This window comes from Oncorhynchus kisutch, linkage group LG4 (assembly GCF_002021735.2).
Source record: "Oncorhynchus kisutch isolate 150728-3 linkage group LG4, Okis_V2, whole genome shotgun sequence".
Taxonomy (NCBI): domain Eukaryota; kingdom Metazoa; phylum Chordata; class Actinopteri; order Salmoniformes; family Salmonidae; genus Oncorhynchus; species Oncorhynchus kisutch.
Window position 1 is genome coordinate 32,741,094 of NC_034177.2, and position 23,375 is coordinate 32,764,468.

General features: G+C 48.1%; 1 protein-coding gene across 1 annotated transcript in view; it reads left to right on the top strand.

Moving 5' to 3' along the window:
- Positions 1–23,375, top strand: part of pclob (piccolo presynaptic cytomatrix protein b) — a 113,408-nt gene that overhangs the window by 41,113 nt on the left and 48,920 nt on the right. Inside the window, exons 9-12 of the mRNA XM_031821403.1 lie at positions 13,672–14,457; positions 14,748–21,186; positions 21,569–22,164; positions 22,281–23,351. Coding sequence (XP_031677263.1) covers positions 13,672–14,457; positions 14,748–21,186; positions 21,569–22,164; positions 22,281–23,351 — 8,892 coding nt within the window. The remainder of the gene's footprint in view (positions 1–13,671; positions 14,458–14,747; positions 21,187–21,568; positions 22,165–22,280; positions 23,352–23,375) is intronic.

The window sequence follows — 23,375 nt, forward strand, 5'->3', positions numbered from 1 at the left end:
GGGGACAGGGTAGTGTAGAGAGGAAAGGGACTGGGGGACAGGGTAGTGTAGAGAGGAAAGGGACTGGGGGGACAGGGTAGTGTAGAGAGGAAAGGGACTGGGGGACAGGGTAGTGTAGAGAGGAAAGGGACTGGGGACAGGGTAGTGTAGAGAGGAAAGGGACAGGTTAGTGTAGAGAGGAAAGGGACTGGGGGACAGGGTAGTGTAGAGAGGAAAGGGACAGGTTAGTGTAGAGAGGAAAGGGACTGGGGGGACAGTGTAGTGTAGAGAGGAAAGGGACTGGGGGGACAGGGTAGTGTAGAGAGGAAAGGGACTGGGGGGACAGGTTAGTGTAGAGAGGAAAGGGACTGGGGGGACAGGTTAGTGTAGAGAGGAAAGGGACTGGGGGGACAGGTTAGTGTAGAGAGGAAAGGGACAGGGTAGTGTAGAGACAAAAGGGACATGGTACTGTAGAGACGAAAGGGACTGGGGGACAGGGTAGTGTAGAGAGGAAAGGGACTGGGGGGACAGGTTAGTGTAGAGACGAAAGGGACAGGGTAGTTTAGAGAGGAAAGGGACTGGGGGACAGGTTAGTGTAGAGGGGAAAGGGACTGGGGGACAGGTTAGTGTAGAGAGGAAAGGGACTGGGGGACAGGTTAGTGTAGAGAGGAAAGGGACTGGGGGGACAGGTTAGTGTAGAGAGGAAAGGGACTGGGGGGAAAGGGTAGTGTAGAGAGGAAAAGGACAGGTTAGTGTAGAGAGGAAAGGGACTGGGGACACAGGGTAGTGTAGAGAGGAAAGGGACTGGGGGGAAAGGGTAGTGTAGAGAGGAAAAGGACAGGTTAGTGTAGAGAGGAAAGGGACTGGGGGACAGGGTAGTGTAGAGATGAAAGGGACTGGGGGGACAGGGTAGTGTAGAGAGGTAAGAGACTGGGGGACACAGGGTAGTGTAGAGAGGAAAGGGACTGGGGGACAGGTTATTGTAGAGAGGAAAGGGACTGGGGGACAGGTTAGTGTAGAGAGGAAAGGGACTGGGGGGACAGGTTAGTGTAGAGAGGAAAGGGACTGGGGACACAGGGTAGTGTAGAGAGGAAAGGGACTGGGGGACAGGGTAGTGTAGAGAGGAAAGGGACAGGTTAGTGTAGAGAGGAAAGGGACTGGGGGACAGGTTAGTGTAGAGAGGAAAGGGACTGGGGGACAGGGTAGTGTAGAGAGGAAAGGGACTGGGGGGACAGGGTAGTGTAGAGAGGAAAGGGACTGGGGGACAGGGTAGTGTAGAGAGGAAAGGGACAGGTTAGTGTAGAGAGGAAAGGGACTGGGGAGACAGGGTAGTGTAGAGAGGAAAGGGACTGGGGGACAGGGTAGTGTAGAGAGGAAAGGGACAGGTTAGTGTAGAGAGGAAAAGGACTGGGGGACAGGGTAGTGTAGAGAGGAAAGGGACTGGGGGGACAAGTTAGTGTAGAGACGAAAGGGACAGGGTACTGTAGAGACAAAAGGGACTGGGGACAGGGTAGTGTAGAGACGAAAGGGACATGGTACTGTAGAGATGAAAGGGACTGGGGGGACAGGTTAGTGTAGAGAGGAAAGGGAATGGGGGGACAGGTTAGTGTAGAGAGGAAAGGGACTGGGGGGACAGGTTAGTGTAGAGAGGAAAGGGACTGGGGGGACAGGTTAGTGTAGAGACGAAAGGGACAGGGTACTGTAGAGACAAAAGGAACTGGGGGACAGGGTAGTGTAGAGAGGAAAGGGACAGGGTAGTGTAGAGACGAAAGGGACATGGTACTGTAGAGACGAAAGGGACTTGGGGGACAGGTTAGTGTAGAGAGGAAAGGGAATGGGGGACAGGTTAGTGTAGAGAGGAAAGGGACTGAGGGGGACAGGTTAGTGTAGAGAGGAAAGGGACTGAGGGGGACGGGGTAGTGTAGAGAGGAAAGGGACTGGGGGGACATGGTACTGTAGAGAGGAAAGGGACTGGGGGACAGGGTAGTGTAGAGAGGAAAGGGACTGGGGGGACAGGTTAGTGTAGAGAGGAAAGGGACTGGGGGACAGGTTAGTGTAGAGAGGAAAGAGACTGGGGGTCACAGGGTAGTGTAGAGAGGAAAGGGACTGGGGGACAGGTTAGTGTAGAGAGGAAAGGGACAGGGGGGACAGGTTAGTGTAGAGAGGAAAGGGACTGGGGGACAGGTTATTGTAGAGAGGAAAGGGACTGGGGGGACAGGGTAGTGTAGAGAGGAAAGGGACTGGGGGACAGGTTAGTGTAGAGAGGAAAGGGACTGGGGGGACAGGTTAGTGTAGAGAGGAAAGGGACTGGGGGGACAGGTTAGCGTAGAGATGAAAGGGACAGGGTAGTGTAGAGACAAAAGGGACATGGTACTGTAGAGACGAAAGGGACTGGGGGACAGGGTAGTGTAGAGAGGAAAGGGACTGGAGGGACAGGTTAGTGTAGAGACGAAAGGGACTGGGTGGGACAGGGTAGTGTAGAGAGGAAAGGGACTGGGGGGGACAGGGTAGTGTAGAGAGGAAAGGGACTGGGGGGACAGGGTAGTGTAGAGAGGAAAGGGACTGGGGGGACATGGTACTGTAGAGAGGAAAGGGACTGGGGGGACAGGGTAGTGTAGAGAGGAAAGGGACTTGAGGGGACAGGGTAGTGTAGAGAGGAAAGGGACTGTGGGACAGGGTAGTGTAGAGAGGAAAGGGACTGGGGGGACATGGTACTGTAGAGAGGAAAGGGACTGGGGAGACAGGGTAGTGTAGAGAGGAAAGGGACTGGGGGGACAGGGTAGTGTAGAGAGAAAAGGGACTGGGGGACAGGGTAGTGTAGAGAGGAAAGGGACTGGGGGACAGGGTAGTGTAGAGAGGAAAGGGACTGGGGGACAGGGTAGTGTAGAGAGGAAAGGGACTGGGGGGACAGGGTAGTGTAGAGAGGAAAGGGACTGGGGGACAGGGTAGTGTAGAGAGGAAAGGGACTGGGGGACAGGTTAGTGTAGAGAGGAAAGGGACTGGGGGGACAGGGTAGTGTAGAGAGGAAAGGGACTGGGGGACAGGGTAGTGTAGAGAGGAAAGGGACTGGGGGGACAGGGTAGTGTAGAGAGGAAAGGGACTGGGGGACAGGGTAGTGTAGAGAGGAAAGGGACTGGGGACAGGGTAGTGTAGAGAGGAAAGGGACAGGTTAGTGTAGAGAGGAAAGGGACTGGGGGACAGGGTAGTGTAGAGAGGAAAGGGACAGGTTAGTGTAGAGAGGAAAGGGACTGGGGGGACAGTGTAGTGTAGAGAGGAAAGGGACTGGGGGGACAGGGTAGTGTAGAGAGGAAAGGGACTGGGGGGACAGGTTAGTGTAGAGAGGAAAGGGACTGGGGGGACAGGTTAGTGTAGAGAGGAAAGGGACTGGGGGGACAGGTTAGTGTAGAGAGGAAAGGGACAGGGTAGTGTAGAGACAAAAGGGACATGGTACTGTAGAGACGAAAGGGACTGGGGGACAGGGTAGTGTAGAGAGGAAAGGGACTGGGGGGACAGGTTAGTGTAGAGACGAAAGGGACAGGGTAGTTTAGAGAGGAAAGGGACTGGGGGACAGGTTAGTGTAGAGGGGAAAGGGACTGGGGGACAGGTTAGTGTAGAGAGGAAAGGGACTGGGGGACAGGTTAGTGTAGAGAGGAAAGGGACTGGGGGGACAGGTTAGTGTAGAGAGGAAAGGGACTGGGGGGAAAGGGTAGTGTAGAGAGGAAAAGGACAGGTTAGTGTAGAGAGGAAAGGGACTGGGGACACAGGGTAGTGTAGAGAGGAAAGGGACTGGGGGGAAAGGGTAGTGTAGAGAGGAAAAGGACAGGTTAGTGTAGAGAGGAAAGGGACTGGGGGACAGGGTAGTGTAGAGATGAAAGGGACTGGGGGGACAGGGTAGTGTAGAGAGGTAAGAGACTGGGGGACACAGGGTAGTGTAGAGAGGAAAGGGACTGGGGGACAGGTTATTGTAGAGAGGAAAGGGACTGGGGGACAGGTTAGTGTAGAGAGGAAAGGGACTGGGGGGACAGGTTAGTGTAGAGAGGAAAGGGACTGGGGACACAGGGTAGTGTAGAAAGGAAAGGGACTGGGGGGAAAGGGTAGTGTAGAGAGGAAAAGGACAGGTTAGTGTAGAGAGGAAAGGGACTGGGGGGACAGGGTAGTGTAGAGAGGAAAGGGACTGGGGGGAAAGGGTAGTGTAGAGAGGAAAGGGACTGGGGGACAGGTTAGTGTAGAGAGGAAAGGGACTGGGGGGACAGGGTAGTGTAGAGAGGAAAGGGACTGGGGGGAAAGGGTAGTGTAGAGAGGAAAAGGACAGGTTAGTGTAGAGAGGAAAGGGACTGGGGGACAGGGTAGTGTAGAGATGAAAGGGACTGGGGGGACAGGGTAGTGTAGAGAGGAAAGGGACTGGGGACAGGTTAGTGTAGAGAGGAAAGGGACTCAGGGGACAGGGTAGTGTAGAGAGGAAAGGGACTGGGGGGACAGGGTAGTGTAGAGAGGAAAGGGACTCAGGGGACAGGGTAGTGTAGAGAGGAAAGGGACTCAGGGGACAGGTTAGTGTAGAGAGGAAAGGGACAGGTTAGTGTAGAGAGGAAAGGGACTGGGGGGACAGGGTGGTGTAGAGAGGAAAGGGACTGGGGGACAGCGTAGTGTAGAGAGGAAAGGGACTCGGGGGACATTGTAGTGTAGAGAGGAAAGGGACTGGGGGACAGGGTAGTGTAGAGAGGAAAGGGACTGGGGGACAGGATACTGTAGATATGCTGTTCAGGGTACACAGAGGCTTTCCTCAGCCCTCTAAGTGAGCTGTTGTTTCCTCTTCCTCCAATGTTTCCTCCACACCCCCTGCCAAGTGTGCTCTGTCACATGGAACCTTGTCCATTTTAATGAGTTATGCAAATTACCTTGTGTTGTAGTTCATTGACAATCCAAGGACATCTCAATCTAAGATGTAATGGTGGGAATAAAATAAATATAATAAGGAAGCATAATAAAATAAGTAAGAATTTACATGATGATTTCGCCTTCAGACAGTGCTGAGGTACAGTGCCTTGCAAAAGTATTCATTCCCATCACTCCACAAATATCTTGTTAACAAACTATAGTTTTGGCAAGTCGGTTAGGAGATCTACTTTGTGCATGACACAACTCAGTTTTTCGCAATTCCTGACATTTAATCTTAGTAAAAATTCCCTGTCTTAGGTCAGTTAGGATCACCACCTTATTTTAAGGATGTGAAATGTCAGAATAATAGTAAAGAGTGATTTATTTCACAACTTTCATCACATTCCCAGTGGGTCAGAAGTTTACATACACTCAATTAGTATTTGGTAGCAATGCATTTAAATTGTTTAACTTGGGTCAAACGTTTCGGATAGCCTTCCACAAGCTTTCCACAATAAGTTGGGTGCATTTTGGCCCATTCCTCCTGACAGAGCTGGTGTAACTGAGTCAGGTTTCTAGGCCTCCTTGCTCACAGATGCTTTTTCAGTTCTGCCTACACATTTTCTATAGGATTGATGTCAGGGATTTGTGATGGCCACGCCAATACCTTGACTTTGTTGTCCTTAAGCCATTTTGCCACAACTTTGGAAGTATTCTTGGGGTCATTGTCCATTTGGAAGACCCATTTGCGACCAAGCCTTAACTTTCTGACTGATGTCTTGAGATGTTGCTTCAATATACCCACATAATTTTAAGTGCACCAGTCCCTCCTGCAGCAAACCACCCCCACAATATGATGCTGCCACCCCCGTGCTTCATGGTTGGGATGGTGTTCTTCAGCTTGCAAGCCTCCCCCTTTTTCCTCCAAACATAACGATGGTCATTATGGCCAAACAGTTCTATTTTTGTTTCATCAGACCAGAGGACATTTCTCCAAAAAGTACGATCTTTGTCCCCATGTGCAGTGGAGCAGTGGCTTCTTCCTTGCAACTGATGTATTTGGCTAAGGTGTATGTAAACTTCTGACTTCAACTGTATATACCTGTTCTGAAAGGCCCCAGAGTCTGCAACACCACTAAGCAAGGGACACCACCAAGCAAGCGACACAATGAAGACCAAGGAGCTCTCCAAACAGGTCAGGGACAAAGTTGTGGAGAAATACAGATCAGGGTTGGGTTATAAAATAATATCTGAAACTTTGAACATCCCACAGAACACCTTTACATCCATTATTAAAAAATGTACAAAATATGGCACCAGAACAAACCTTCCAAGAGAGGGCCACCCACCAAAACTCACAGACCAGGCAACAATGGCATTAATCAAAGAGGCAACAAAGAGACCAAAGATACCCCTGAAGGAGCTGCAAAGCTACACAGCAGAGATTGGAGTATGTGTCCATAGGACTGCTTTAAGCCGTACACTCCACAGAGCTGGGCTTTACGGAAGAGTGGACAGAAAAACGCCATTGCTTAAAGAAAAAAATAAGAAAACACTTTTGGTGTTTGCCAAAAGGCATGTGGGAGACTCCCCAAACATATGGAAGAAGGTACTCTGGTCAGATGATACTCAAACTGAGCGTTTTGACCTTCAAAGAAAACACCCTATCTGGTGCAAACCCAACATCTTTCATCACCCCGAAAACAACATCCCCATAGTGAAGCTGGGTGGTGTCAGCATCATGTTGTGGGGATGTTTTTCATCGACAGGGACTGGGAAACTGGTCCGAATTGAAGGAATGATGGATGGCGCTAAATACAGGGAATTCGTGAGGAAAACCTGTTTCAAGTCTTCCAGAGATTTGAGACTGGGACGGAGGTTCACCTTCCAGCAGGACAATGACCGTAAGCATACTGCTAAAGCAACACTCAAGTGTTTTAAGGGGTAACATTTAAATGTCTTGGAATGGCCTAGTCAAAGCCCAGACCTCAATACAATTGACAAACTGTGGAAGACTTAAAGATTGCTGAATACCAGCGGAACCCATCCAACTTGAAGGAGCCGTTTGCCTTGAATAATGGGTACCCACCTTCCTTGCTGGATGTGGCAAGCTTATAGAGACATACCCCAAGAGACTTGCAGCTGTAATTGCTGCAAATGGTGGCTCGCACATTGAAGTTAACGCACATTCAAGTTTTCAGTTTTTTTGTCTTATTTCTTGTTTGTTTCACAATTTAAAAAAATTGTTTGCATCTTCAAAGTGGTAGGCATGTTTTGTAAGTCAAATGATACAAAGTCATGACCACAGTCAAATTCCACGTGACCAAGGAGTCTGGTAACTAGGCTTCTCCACAACTGCGCTCTGATGCCACTGATGGTCATTAGTAGCCTACCAAACTTGCTAATGGACAGTCGCTAATGGCCTGGTACTCAGGACTCCATTATCCTTCTAACCTAGGGTTTCCCAAACTCGGTCCTCAGGTGCACGTTGTTTTTTGCCCTAGCACTACACAGCTGATTCAAATAATCAACTAATCATCAAGCTTTGACAATTTCAATCAGCTGCGTAGTGTTACGGCGAAAAACAGTTTAGAATTTAGAGCAGAATATGATCACCTGTTGCTTGTAAGTGTTCCTGTAAGCCCATGTTGCAATGCGATTGCGTGAGAAAACAGAGTTTTGATGCCCTCTATTAAAAAGAGGAGGATCCCATCAGCTTTCTATAGGCTAGGACTATATTCATTTCTCAACTATCCTAATAGCACATTGCTTAACTTTACAACTGGAGTAGCTTACCTGCCTGGCATGAAAATCAACCTATGGAAAAGCGTCCTCAATTCGGTATTCAAGTGCATACGGATGACAGGTGCATGATAAGGTGCATGATAATGGCCCATTCTAAACTAATTTCATACATATATTTAGTGTACTGTATATATATAACAAGATTAAATTGAGAATAGTCTGAAGGGTCAGATTATTATCTCTTGGCAATGATGCCCAGCATGTGCTCACTTTTTCAAACCATAGTTGCATGCATCATATAGCCTAGCACATATGGCCTATATGTTTTCATAAGATTTGTAGAACCCCTGGAACAGGGTTGGAGAGCCCATAGCCTACAGAGCTTAGTAAAACATGTGTTCTTATGAGCCCAGTCATTGCACAATCGTGTGTGAAAACAGACTTGCCACTATTTAAAAGAGGATCCCAGATTTCTCATGCTGCTATATTTCTTCTTCTTTAGGATTGGGTTGGCAGATGAAATCCAACTTAAAGGTCTATACACCGCCACCTACTGTAATAAAATGTGAGGCCAGTCACTACCTACCAACATTAAATTATCTTCATTGTTCCTGTTCCTAAAAGGAAAAACTTGCACCACCAACTAACCCTATACCTATATACACACCACTATTTAACCCTATACCTATATACACACCACTATTTAACCCTATACCTATATACACACACCACTATTTAACCCTATACCAATATACACACCACTATTTAACCCTATACCTATATACACACCACTATTTAACCCTATACCTATATACACACCACTATTTAACCCTATACCTATATACACACCACTATTTAACCCTATACCTATATACACACCACTATTTAACCCTATACCTATATACACACCACTATTTAACCCTATACCTATATACACACCACTATTTAACCCTATACCTATATACACACCACTATTTAACCCTACACCTATATACACACCACTATTTAACCCTATACCTATATACACACCACTATTTAACCCTATACCTATATACACACCACTATTTAACCCTATACCTATATACACACCACTATTTAACCCTATACCTATATACCACTATTTAACCCTACACCTATATACACACCACTATTTAACCCTATACCTATATACACACCACTATTTAACCCTATACCTATATACCACTATTTAACCCTACACCTATATACACACCACTATTTAACCCTACACCTATATACACACCACTATTTAACCCTATACCTATATACCACTATTTAACCCTACACCTATATACACACCACTATTTAACCCTACACCTATATACACACCACTATTTAACCCTATACCTATATATCCACTATTTAACCCTACACCTATATACACACCACTATTTAACCCTACACCTATATACACACCACTATTTAACCCTACACCTATATACACACCACTATTTAACCCTACACCTATATACACACCACTATTTAACCCTACACCTATATACCACCATTTAACCCTACATACCACCATTTCATACAAATTAAAATCCTCAACCTATTAGCTCTTCTGCAGTAAATTATTGTACACCCATGTACTTATCTGCAGCTGCCACCTACGCTCATTAAACCCCACTACTCCATTCCACTACTTTGACCCTATCTACTCCTGCACCATGCCAAATGCCTGGGAGGATGGGACATCACCTCTCAACACACCCTGTAACTCTTCTGAAGTCAACTATCGTATTGCTGCTATATTAATTGCTCAATATTTGAAATGAAGCACCTTAATCCACTTTACAACCGGGGTAGACTACCTGGCAGTGGAGGCTGGTGGAAGGAGCTACAGGGCCTTCAGAAAGTATTCACACCGCTTAACTTTTTTCACATTTTGTATTGTTACAAAGTGGAATTATAATGAATTGAATTGTCCTTTTGTTTCTCAACGATCTACAAAAACTACTCTAAACTAAAATTCTAACATTTGTAAAACTATTTTGAAAAATATGAATGTATCTTGATTAGATAAATATTCAACACCCTGAGTCAATACGTTAGAATCACCTTTGGCGGCGATGACTTTTCAAAATGATTCAAGCTCTGCCAAGTTGGTTGTTAATCATTGCTCGACAGCCATTTTCAAGTCTTGCCATATATTTTCAAGCCCATTTAAGTCAAAACTGTAACTTGGCCACTCAGGAACATTCAATGTTGTATTGGTAAGCAACTCGAGTGTATATATTGTCCTGCTGAAGGCATCTGTTGGAAAGCAGACTGAACCAGGTTTTCCTCTAGGATTTTGCCTGTGCTTAGCTATATTCCGTTTATTTTTATCCCCCAAAAAACTCCCTAGTCCTTGCCAAGGAATAGCTTATCCATAACATGATCCAGCCACCCCTATGCTTGAAAAGATGAGTGGTACTCAGTGATGTGTTGTGTTAGATTTGCCCCAAACATAACACTTTGACTTCAGGACAAAAATTACATTATTTTGCCACATTTTCTGCTTTTTTACTTTAGTGCTTCATTGCAAACTGGATGCATGTTTTTGAATATTTGTATTCTGTATGTAACAGTGTTGCCTCCGCCCCTCTCCTCGCCCCTACCTGGGCTCAAACCAGACACATCTACAACTGCCTCCCAGGAAGCAGTGTTACCTATCGTTCCACAAAAGCCACGGCTACTTCAAGGTCTCAAAGCGAGTGACATCACCAATTGAAACACTATTAGCGCGCACCCTGCTAACTAGCTAGCCATTTCACATCGGTTACACTCACCCCCCTTTTGACCTCCCCCTTTTCCGCAGCAGCCAGTGATCCAGGTCAGCAGCATCAATGTAACAGTATAGCTTCCGTCCCTCTCCTCGCCCCAACCTGGGCTCGAACTAGAGACCCTCTGCACACATCAACATCTGCCTCCCACGAAGCATCATTACCTATTGCTAGATAACAATGCTTGGAGGGTGACTGTTGTTGATGTGTGCAGAGGGTCCCTGGTTCATACCCCTTAACTATCTCATGTTTTGATAATATGAATAAGAATGTAGTCCATTGAGTTTGGAAATCAGTATTTGTCCATTTCTCCCATAGTTCCCATTTTAAAGATAAAAAAATATGCATAGAGATTCACAACACTATAACATTTGAATGTTGTAAAATGCTGCCCTGCCTGGACACTCACATTCAAATCATTTTCACCTTTCATCGCTCCCATTGTTCCCGTTTTCAATCAAAAACTATAAATAAGAGATTCACAAGACTAACATTTGAATAATGTAAAGTGCTGCCCTACACTGGCTGGCAAGGACACTCAGGTGAAGCCATTGGATAAAATTAATTACAAGGAAATAAAGTTTTAAGCTTTTGAACCTATTTTTAAAATGCTATAGGCCTACATTTTTACCATGTATAGTTTGGACTGTCCTTTTCGAAACGTATGAAACATCAAAACATTCTAGAAAACCTTGCTATCACAACAGCTGTTCACTTTACTGTGATGCTGAAAATGATTTTCTGAATCAACTGATGATTGTTGAAACATTATAGGCTACAGCCTATAAGCAAAAGGCTACAGCTCGTTTCACAGCTTCCCCATGCTTCACAGCTTCCCCGGGAAACTTGACGGTATTGTAGCCTCATCGCAGACCAAAGAATAGTGGAGGAAGGTGTTTGGTTATGCTGCAGTGTTCGGAGTGAAATATTATGCGTTTCAGCGGTGCTTCGTCATTTTACAGAGTAATTGTTTGATTGAATATATGCTTATCATTTAGTAGGTCTATTGGTAATTGTTAATTACACTATACACGTAACATATGCTTGGGTTCCACCTTGTCATCCCTGATCTACTTGCCTAAATAAATTGGTCGCCAGGATTAGCTATTTGTATCTAGTCTCTTAATAATTGCAGAGCGGTGCAAGTTAGACACATGTTCATTATATTCATACTAAGTGGTGACGCAAGTCTCGCTACCTTGACTAGATCCTCTAGAGACTCACAGGGCCTGTTGCATTTATTCACATACTAATGGAGTCAGATTAATGAATGTAGTTTATTACATATTCAACACAATGGTTGGATCATTTCCATCCAACTATAAATGGTGACCCCTCCTCAGTTGATGGGGATTTCTATAGCCAACTACAAGCATACATAAAATCAACTATACAGTGATCATAGGGACAATAATGTAACGTGTACGCTGGAAGTCGGGAAGCAAGTACAGGGAGTGAATTGAATTTAAAAAATGAAACATGAACCAAAACAAGTAACACGAGTAGTGTACAGACATGAAACACAGGAACTGAATCAATAAAGCCTGGAGAAAGAACCAAAGGGAGTGACAGATATATGGGAGGTAATCAGGAAGGTGATGGAGTCCAGGTGAGTCTCGTGAAGCACAGGTGCGCGTAACGATGGGGACATGTGTTGTCATTGAGTGCCAGAGAGGAGGAGCGGGAGTAGACATGACAAATAACAGGGAACATGAAACAGTTAGCCTACATTCTCAGTGTAACGAAATGGGAATTCCATTTACCGTGGGTGCTTTTTTAAATATACTTTTATTTTGTGTGGTTTCAGTATAGCCAAGCAGTGGGCGGTGTTTGATGGTGCAGTACGCCTGAGCTGTTGTCTTGCAGTGAAGCTGGCCTCAATGTGAGGTCAGAAAGAGAGCATTTCCATTTCAGTATCTGACAAAAGCACCTAATGGATCTGCTGCTATCATAACGAACTTATTTTTTATTCTGTGCTGACCTTTGCACTGTGACCATATGCTTTCTTGAGTATTAAATCACGTTGTCACCCCTGTTGAGAGATGTTATGGAAACACTTATAAACCCTTTCTAAAGATATTGGAAATCCGAGTGCATGTGGAGATATTTGACTGTTTTGTGTCTATTCTAAGCATTAGGCTATGTAGCAAAGGCTTTTTTGTTAGTTGTGACCCCTGACCACAAATGTTCACACGGCAAGGGCGTGGTAGTGGAGGTATTTTGGGCTTGTTTCTGGGAACACACACGGGATCCCTGGCACATCTGGGTGTGGTTTGTACTACATTGCCTAAGCTTGGCCATGACAGAAGGTGGGTTACATCACTCGCTAAAGCTCCCATCAGCACGTGACATCCCCATGAAATATGATTAATATACGTCACTGGTCTCTGAGCCAGCACTAATCCCCTTGAGAAAGTGTGTGTGTGTCACCATTGACTTTCTTGAACAAGCAGTACATATTCTTCAACTTCATGATCTAGGAAGCACACTGAATCATCTTTGTCGTCCTCAACACACAATCAAAATTGGATCCAACTACAGGCTTACGTAGCTAAACAAATGTTGCATGCGTGCGTTTAGCTATCTTTATTCCTCCAAATATATACATCTTTGAATACGTACACTAATATGTACAGTAGAGCATGTGTTTATAAGTATCATTTAAGTGTTATGTGCTTCTACACCGTGCTTCTACACCTGCATTGCTTGCTGTTTGGGGTTTTAGGCTGGGTTTCTGTACAGCACTTTGAGATATCAGCTGATGTACGAAGGGCTATATAAATACATTTGATTTGATGTGTGCATGTGGGTTTATCTGTGCAAGCGTATGGTATATCCTAATATCTCACACACACATGGTGATTGAATAGTACACCACTGGCGCTCTGCTCTAGGCAGAGTTTACTGATAATGCTTTTCTTCTCAACTGGCCCAAAATAAATGGAGCAAAAAGTCAATGCTGATGTTGAGTGATTTCATGTAAATAGCAATAAGATTCCCTGTAAGATATGATTTGTTTTCTGACGAGGTAAGACATTTGTATGTAGTGACATCAAGACATTTTGCTGCTTTTGTATCGGTGATGAATGCTGTTCAAAAATCAATATTATGAAGGTGAATTATTTTTCCTCTATTGTATTTGGAACAAAGCCATGTGTTGGCTTGGAATAATGCCAACATGGTCTGTAATAAGCACTTGCCACCTGTGCGTTGTCCCCTCTATTGACAGAAGTAATAGATGATCTGACTACTAACCACTGTGTGTTGTTCTCTGTGTTGACAAAAGGAATGGCTGTGTCTGAACTGCCAGACACAGAGAGCTCTGTCGGGTCAGCTGGGAGACATGGGGATGATGGCCCAGCCACAACTCACAATGACTGGTGCCCAGCCCACACCACAGCCTGTAGCCACATCCACCAGGACAGAGCCCCTGTTTCCAACAGCAACCACAACCGAGGCCCAGGCTGTTCCTCTCATATCAGAGCCCATTCCACCTACACTAACACCTGCTCTTGCACAAAAGGAGCTGGAGCCAACGGTGAGAGTCTCTGAGGCTGAAGCTCCCAATGCGGTCGCAGAGGCTGAGGCTCCAAAGACAGAAGTTCTCAAGGTGAAGATCGCCAAGACAGAGGCACCAAAAATGGAGTCTTCTGTGGCAGAAGTTCCTACAAATGAGCTGCCCAAACCAGTGCCACCTAAATCTGAACCACCCAAGACTCCAGTGGTAGCTGCTCCTGTTGTCTCTGTCCCAATGACTGAGGCCATGATTGCTCCTGCTCCTCTACCCACCACAGTCGCTACTGCCATTGCTGTCACTCCAGCCACTGCGAAGGCTAAGGCTCAACCAGCAGAGTTACCTAAACCAGCAGAGGAAAAGGTTGAGAAGCCAGCAGAGAAGGTTGAGAAGCCACTGAAGCAACAGAAACCAGTACCTGTCACAGTGCCTGAGAGGGTAACTCCACAACCAGTCCCAACAGCTGATACTATCAAGAAAGAGGCCGCTCCATTGGTTAAAAAGGTGGATGATGTCCTTCCTGAACCTCAGCAGATTCTCACTGAGGAGACTGTGGAGGCAAGCATTTGTTCAACAGTTTAAATCAATGTATTGTTGTTTGTGTTTGTTGTTAACATAATTCCTACAAACTTTAGTCAAGATTGTGATTCCATACAAATACAGATTGCTGCCATAGTTCTTAACTGTTCACACAAATAGAATGTGCTCCAGGAGCCATAAACTAAAACAGATAGCAAAGTGTGTGAGACATATGGCTTATCCCATATCCCATGTGTGAGACATATGTTTTTATTTGTCCATGCATAGGACAAGCACATTTTAATGTGATGCTTTTTTTTCATTTTCAGGAGGAGAAAGAGTCAACTGCAGACTCCCTCCTAGCAGACCAGGTAGTAGTTGAGGTACCGTCCAGCCCAGCCAGTCCATTTGAGGCTGACACCAAGACTGAGGACCATAGTATCAAGTCCCAGGATGGACCAGATATACTTCCTATCTCACAGGGCTCCTACAGCTCAGAGGAAGAGCTGAAGGAGTTGCAGACAGACAGAAATGTCCCTATGATTGACACGACCGCTGACACAGCCATGCCTTCCAAGGAAGAGGTGAATGTGGAGAAGAGGCGTCTGAATTATGTACAGATGGAGGAGAGCAGTGGGAGCGAACCCTCTCCCTCGCCCCAGGTCCAGAGACGGAGGTTAAGTGCGATAGCAGTCAGCACGGCAGCCTCATCCAGTAGCGAGGACTACAAAGCAGACAGCCCAGACTCATCTGTGGATGAGGAGGAGTTCATCCGCAGGCAGATCATGGGGATGACAGGAGAGGAGGAGATGTTTCTCTCAGAGGAGGAAAAAGATGAGAAAGAGAGTAGAGAGGAGGAGACCAAGGAGGCTGAGGTGGATAACGAATCAGGCAAATCCAAACTTCTGCTACAGAAAGGCATTATGGATAATGAAGACAGCCCAGCCAGGAGACCATCTCTTCCAGGATCTGAGGCTAAAACCACTGCAGATAGGTCTGAGCTCACCACCACTGTGTTTAAGAAAGACATGACGTTACAGAGAACAAAGAGCATGGATGATGGAGATACTGAGGTGGAGAGCATCACAGAGTCTCTGGAGGACAAATCCAAAGGTGAGGGGTCATCCAGTGTCCAGGTGTCCAGCTTCACCCCTGGAACCTCCCCCACCTCAGCCTCTTCTCTGGAGGAGGACAGCGACAGCAGCCCCAGCCACAAGAGGAGTGGGGAGGGGAAACACCACCGCAAGGCCAAGCACAGGCAGGCAGGCCAGTCCCTTCCCACCATCGAGGACTCGTCAGAAGAGGAGGAACTCAGGGAGGAAGAAGATCACCTCAGGGAGCAGGGGAAACAGGAGTCGGACCAGCAGCAGGGGAAGAGGAGCTCCAAGAAGTCCAAGAGGGATAAAGACGAACTACAGACTCAGAGGAAATGGGATAAGCCTGTAACCTCGCCCAGTAACCTGTCTCCTATTGAAAATGCCTCGCCCACTGTGGAGATGAGGCAGGCTAGAGAGATGGAAGTGTTTCACAAGTCCTCAGGCTCTGACTATTCTCCTAGCATGGAGTCTGATTCAGAGGCGTTTCACACAGAGGCCAAGATAGCTGTCCCAAAAGGACAGAAGTTCAGTACTGCAGAGCCACTAAAGAATGCAGAGGATGTATATGAGGAGATGCTTCAGAAAGCTAGATCTCCTAAAGGAGAGACAGAGCCAGTCCCTGAGATAGAGCCACTCTACGGAGGCATGGCCATAGAGGACTACCTCTATGAGTCCCTAGTGGAGCCTGAAGCTAAACCTAGTTCAGCCCTACCGGAGCAGCCCAGTAAAGACCATGCTAAAGAGCCAGGGAAGAAAAGTTTAAGATCTCCTGAAGAGGTGTATGAGGAGATGATGCTGAAGAAGAAGGAACTGATGTTGATAGAGCAGGAGTTTCAGAGGGCTCAGTCAGCGATGGACACTCCAACTCCAGAAATACATGTGACTGCACCATCCAGTGCTGCAGCTGAGAGCTGCAAAGTTGGTGAGGCACAGGGAGAAAAGCCTATGTTAGATGCGGATTCTACCTACGTTAAGAGGAAGAAACGCCCTGCTCCACCACGACCCTCTGAACCTCCTAAACGGCCCGAGGTCTACGTTGCCAAGCCAACAGTTCCTCAGGATATGACTATGAGGAGGGCTCTTTTCCCCATACCGGATTTGAAGATCACCCAGTGTTCCTCTGGAGAGGATGAGACAGATGATAGTATAATAGAGGAGTATGGAGTGGGAGTGTCCTCTGATATTACCCCTAGCGATGAGTCTGAGACTAAAGAACAGGTAGAGTCCCCTCCAGTTTCAGAACATACACCAATAACAGAGGCAGCTGAGATTGAACCCATCATTTTAGTGTGTGAGGTTCCCCATTCGAAAGCTACTCCAGCTCCTGCCCCTGAGACAGTTCTAGCCACCAGTACAACCACCACAACATCACCAATCTCTCCAGTATCACCTCCCACCTCACCAGCAACTCCAGACTCAAGTCTAGCCTCCAATGCTACTTCCTCCTCCTCTTTCCAAGCTCCAAGTCCTCTCTCCTCTGACTCTACTCCAGTGTCTACTCCAACACCAGACCTGGCCAAAGCTGCAGCTCCCTTCGCAGCTCAGCTGCCTGCTGATATCTCCCCTCCTTCTATTGCTCCCATTATGGCTGTTTCTCCAACCACAGTTTTGGTCACAATTCCAGATGTGGTGACAGATCCAACCCAAGCACCAACACCAGCTACAACTACAGTCCATGCTTCTGCTCCACTAGCCCAACCCCAAGCCTCAGTCCCTGCCTCAGTGGTGGTGCACATACCTGATCCGGTTGTAATCCAAATGCCAGACCTGGTTACATCTCCATCCCAGATGTCTGTTCAGGGTCCACCTTCTGTACAGGTCACAGCACCAACTCCAGTACCAAGCCCAGTACCTTCTGAAGCCACATCTCCGGTCCCAGCTGCTCCCAGTGCAATGTCAACTTCGGCTACAGTCTCTGCTCCAACTCCAGCCCCAGCTCCAGTTGTAGTCCAAATGCCAGACCTGGTTACCATCACCTCTTCAGTTTCACCCCAAGCCCCACTACCTGTGACATCCTCGGCTCCTGCCCAGGCTACAGTGGTGCATTCAGTCCCTGTCCAGACTGCTGCCCCACCTCCAACCCCAGTAGTAGTCCCAGCCATAGGGACACGCCGAATTCAGAGACAAGCCTCCACCAAAAAAGCCCCACCTCCCCCTCCACCTAGGTCTACATCTGTCTCCCTGCCCCAAACCTCAGCAGAGCCTACCTCTATCAGGGCCATCCATAATGTCTCCCCGACCGTGACTACCACAATAGCCATGGGAGCAGCTCTGCCTGTGGTGGTGAATGTACAGTCGCTAGTGGAGGATGTCCGGCCAGAAGGTGTTGCTGGCTCTCAGGTTATGATGCCCCCAACCAGACAGGGGCATATAGTCATCATAGTTCCCAATGTGGAGAACATGTCAGTGCTCAGCCAGACAACCCAAGACCTTGTGGCAAACTCAGTTGCAATAACTACCACCTCTGCTGTGGTTGATGGCAGTAGTCAGATAGCAGCAAGGCCTGTGGTTGTCAGTGTTGCTCCTTTCTATACTGCTCCCTCTGTTCCTGCTGTACACAGCTCAGACACATATATACCTTTGGCAGATACCCCAACACCTCCTTTGCCTCCTCCACCACCCCCTGCCACATTACTAAAGCTAGCTGTTTATCCCAAAAAGCCTTCCATTTCCATCTCACCTTCAGTCCCAACATCAGTGCCAGTCTCAGCTGCTTTGACAATGGCACAGGCAACTGTAACAACCTCAGACCCCAGTCCAGTACACAAGGCCCCTGCACCCCCTCCAGTCCCCCCCAAGCCTGTGTCCATCCCTGCAGGGCTGGTGTTCAGCCACCGACCAGGGGAGAGTGTCAAACCTCCAGTGTATCCCACTGCCAGCCACACACTTCCCACGACCAGAGAAGTGGTTCCGAAAGCCAGCTCAGCAGATCCATTCACAGCCACAACACTGCCCAGGACCAGAGAACCTCCCAATGCCCTGTCTCTGAGTCTGACCACCCCAGTGGAATCCAAGATGAGTGCTACCTCACCCAGGTCCCCTCTTTCTCCAAGGAACGCCAAGTGTCTGGAGACGTATGTTGTGATAACTCTGCCCTCAGAGCCTGGTACACCCACAGAGGGAATCACTGTCCAAGCCCCCATCAGAAGAGGTTCCATCCTCCCCTCTAAGCAGACAGGCCCGGGGGTTAGAACCACACCGTCAGAACAGCAGTCACCCATTGAGGCCTTCTCAGCCCAGGACAATGTCAGGAGAGCATCAGTTCCCTCATTGAGGCAGCCACCACCACCACCAGCAGCAATAGGACCAGTCGAAGTAGCAGCACCCCTAGAGGGAGTCACTGTTCTAGCAACAGCAAGACGGCCTTCCATACCATCAGCTATGCAGCCTCCGTGTGGTATGGCTGAGGTGGTGACAGTTTCAGCTGGGTCTGAGATGCCTATTCAGGTACACAATGTCCCAGCTCCAATCAAGAAACCGTATAAACCTCCAACAGCCAAGCCACCGCAGACAGTGTCTGTGGTTATGACGATGCCATCAGAGCCACGGGTTCCTGTAGAAGTGTCTGCAACTCAAGCCTCTGGTAGAAGGGCATCAATACCTGCTGTACCTCAGCAGCCACAATATGTGGCTGAAGTAATGGCTTTACCAGCAGAGCTGGACATACCTACAGAGGTCATTTCAATTGAGGCCATGTCTGGAAGAGCAACAATACCATCAGAAATGCAGCAACCACAAACCATGGCAGAGGTAATGCCATTACAGCAGGAAATACCAACGGGAGCTATGGCCACCCAAATCCATGTAGAAGCTACACCCTCAACCATGCATCAGTCACCATCTCTGATAGAGGTGGTTTCAACTGAGGCTATCTTTAGAAGAGCATCAATACCATTGGAAATGCAGCAACCACAAACCATGGCAGAGGTAATGCCATTACAGCAGGACACACCATCAATACGATCATCTGCACCACAACCACAAGGAATGGCTGAAAGAATGACTTTTCCTCCAGAGTATGAAATGCCTACGGAGGTTATAACAACTGAGGCCACTACCACTAGAAGGACATCCACATCCTCTGTAGCACAACAACCATACACATTTGCTGAAGTAATGACTTACCCATCAGAGTATGAAACTCCCACCCAAGTGGTTACAACTGAGGCTATTTCCACTACAAAAAGAGCGTCTATAACCATGCAGCAGCTTCTAACTATGGCCCAGGTTATCACAATTCCTGCAGAGGCAGAGGTACCTCTAGAGGCATATGCTGCCCAAGTTCAATACAGGAGAGAATCCATCCCCTCAGCAGTGCAACCACCACAGGCAGTATCAGAGGTCCTGAGTTACTCATCAGAGTATGAGACCCCCCTGGAGGTCATTACAACTGAAGCCTACACCAGGAGAATGTCAATTCCCTCTGGCCAGGAGGTTCCCCAGACTGTCCCCATGGCTCCAGTCACCATCACCAGGAAGTTCCACCAGGAGTCGATAGAGAGCCAGGAAATCCGTGGGCCTGAGAAGGTGGTGTCCAGCCTGAGCCACGTGTACTCCTCCTCTATCTCCACCTCAGCCCAGCCCCCAGAGAGGCTGCCCAGCTTGGTCACTCAGGTGGTCACCACCGAGGTTCAGAGAACCACTGTGTCTGTAGTTCATGAGAGGCTGCCCCAGGCTCCTGCGTCAGACGCATTGGCCATCCTTATCCAGCCAGACCTGGCTAAAGTCCAGCCCTCTCCCAAACAGAACGGGAAGATCTACTCCGGTGATGCCATTGACCTCTGCACCATTAAGGTCGGTGTAAAGATGACCGATTCAGGGATGGACTTGACGCCTCAGGAATCGAGTCGCCAGTCTGTCTGTAGCAACTCTAGTGGCCGACATACGGCAGTGCAGCCAGAGATAGTGAACCTGAGTGCTGAGATCACCCCTTCCACCACGTTGGCTGTTGTCACTGATAGCATCACTATTGTCACCTGTTCAGCCACCATTGCCTCCTACACCAGCGAGCCAGAAGAAAAGCCTTTAGATCTGCAGGGTTATGTTGCCTCCATGCCTCTCCCTCTTACCACATACAAACCATTCGAGCCTCTGGCACAGATAGTGTATAGGCGTGTAGACTGTCCACCTATCGTCAGCACGGTGATAGCCAGAGACACAGAGACACCAATTAACCTGTCCTATGGAGCCTCCACAGTAGATAGCAGGCTTCCAGTGACCATGGCCCCAGCTGTCAGCAATGGGGGATCCATGCTCTCAGAGCTGGCTGGGGCCGTGGACCTGTCCACCTCCAGACCCCTTAGGGCCATGGTGGCTCTGTCCGGCACCAGCCCAGGTGTGGTGACCACGATTGTAGAGGATGATGGGACGCCCATAGATCTGACAGCTGGGAAAAATGTGTGCTGTGACGTCATCTACAAGCTACCCTTCACAGGGAGCTGTAGGACCCATCCACCAGTTATTACCCAGCCTGACAACCTCTTCGGCTACAGAGACGACCACTACCAGTATGATCATGCTGGGGTCTATGGAATCAAGGTCTTGAATGGCAAGGCCTTGTCTGAGACCAATCTGGCTGATGCAGGACTCTTCCTCTATAATGGAAAGAACGAATATGACTATAAAGTCTTGGACAGTGCGGTAGACCTGACAGCTGGTAATATATCTGCAGGTTGGTGTGTTCCTTTTTTAACTGCTTGAATTTGATTTCTGAATGTAAAATTATTTCAGTTATCATTGTTTTCCATTATGATTTTAATGAGCATTTACTGTACTTTTGCATGATTTATGAAATTATCTAGATTTCCATCAATGTTCTGTTCCTTTTGTCTTTTCTTTCTTTTTACACAGATGCATGCGTATGCCTTCGTGTTCTCCCACGATATTTTGGCTTTGCATCGTGCTAGCTGGACAGACTGGAGATGCTTGCATGCTTAGTGCTATGATCTCCCCAAATCAAATCTGCATGGCCTTTATTTTGTACAGAACATGTATATACAGTATGATGTTTTACTCATTGACTTAAACCTACATTTCTGGACCCGTCATGACAGGTGAAGCTCTAGACTACACTAGTAAAGCTGTTGGGGCCTACACTGGGATATCCACTGCTCCATATTCCCAGGTCTCTGCTTATAGTGTCCTTAGATCCTCAGACGGAATGGTATACTCCTCCATAGCAGCCCCTGTTCCTTCTACATATGCCATTACCACCCAGCCAGGGTCCATCTTCAGCACCACCCTACCCCCTACCACCACCCTCCAGGAGCAGCCAGCCCAAGCTCCATACCCCTATGGCTTCATCCCCACCACCGACCCAGGCAACCAGATCATCAGCCTGGGAACTGGCCTGCCCAAGGACCTGCTGCCCAGCGCTCTGGCTGACATCATGACTGGCTTCCCTGCCCTGTACTCTGACCAGACCCTGGAGGCCATCGCAGCCTCTCTGGAGGCCCTGGCCTCGTTGCCCATGTTCCCCGGCCTGGATGACAGCAAGATCACCCAGTACCAGATGGAGAGGGAGTTCCTGCAGCTGGAGAAGCTGAAGCAGCTGTGTCTGGCAGAGGAGCTGGAGTGGGAGAGGCAGGAGATCCAACGTTACCGCGAGCAGGAGCAGATCATGGTGCAGAGGGAGCTGGAGGAGCTGCAGGTATGAATGTGTGTGTATATGTCTCCTGTGCTAATGTATCTGTTACTGTAAGAGGATGGACAATTGGCTGGACAACAATCTTATTCTAATCTATTCTAGTCTATTCTATTCTACAGGCTCTGAAACAGAAGTTGTTAGTTCAACAGGAAGAGGAGCACCAGGCACACCTTGTAGCACAGCAGGAGACCTACAACCAGCAGAGGGAACAGCTAGAGCAGATCCAACAGCTCCAGGTGCAGCTACAGCACCAGCTAGAGGAGCACTACGGTACCACAGGAACCTCAGATAACCTGCTAGAGGCACAGTATGCAGGGGTGGGGGATAACGGTCAGTACTGGCCTGTTAGGGATGAGTCCACCACCTCATCCACTGTCATCCAGCTAGAAGGTGGGGTGCAGTATGTGACCGGTGAGGGTCAGAGAGAGGTTGGAGGTCAGGACCAGCTGCAATTCAGTAGGAAACAGTCGGCAGGGTCTAAGCAGCCTGGTGACCAGGGGTATGGTACAGGGGTGGTAGGGAAGAGGATAGTGGACAGTGGGGTCCAGACAGACGATGAGGACTCGGTAGACAGAACGTATGTGGGGAGGAGGAAGAGGAACAACAGGGGGAGGGGTGTAGACAGCAGTGTTCAGACTGATGATGAGGAGGACCAAGAGGATGAGTGGGACATGCCAACCAGGTCGCGGCGGCGCTCCCGCTCAAGCAAGCACAGCGGCGAGGGAAAACACAGTGGCTCTAAGGTCTCCAGCATTGCCATCCAGACTGTGGCAGAGATCTCTGTCCAGACCGACCACTCTGGCAGCATCAAATGCCCCAGCATCCAGATGGACACTAAGGTGGAGATCATCAAACACATCTCAGCCCCAGAGAACTCTCAGAGAGGAGGCAGCCTCAGCTGCCAGACAGACACAGACCGCAGGCGCCACTTGCCCGTAGAGGTGGGCTACAGCGCCTACCTGAAGGCAGACCTCGCCCCCAAGTCCCCCAAAGTGCTTTACTCTCCCGTGTCCCCCCTCTCCCCGAGTAAGGCCATGGAGGAAGGGCAGAAGAGGCTGACCACTGACCCATCCAGGTTTTCCAACGGCCCTAGGATGCTGAAGCCTGGACCGAAGTCTCTGCCTGACCCCAAGTCTCTCAGCCCCACCACCGAGGACAGGATAGGCTACCACTACACAGAAACCTACTCTGTAAGTCACTGTAGTAAGCATAAT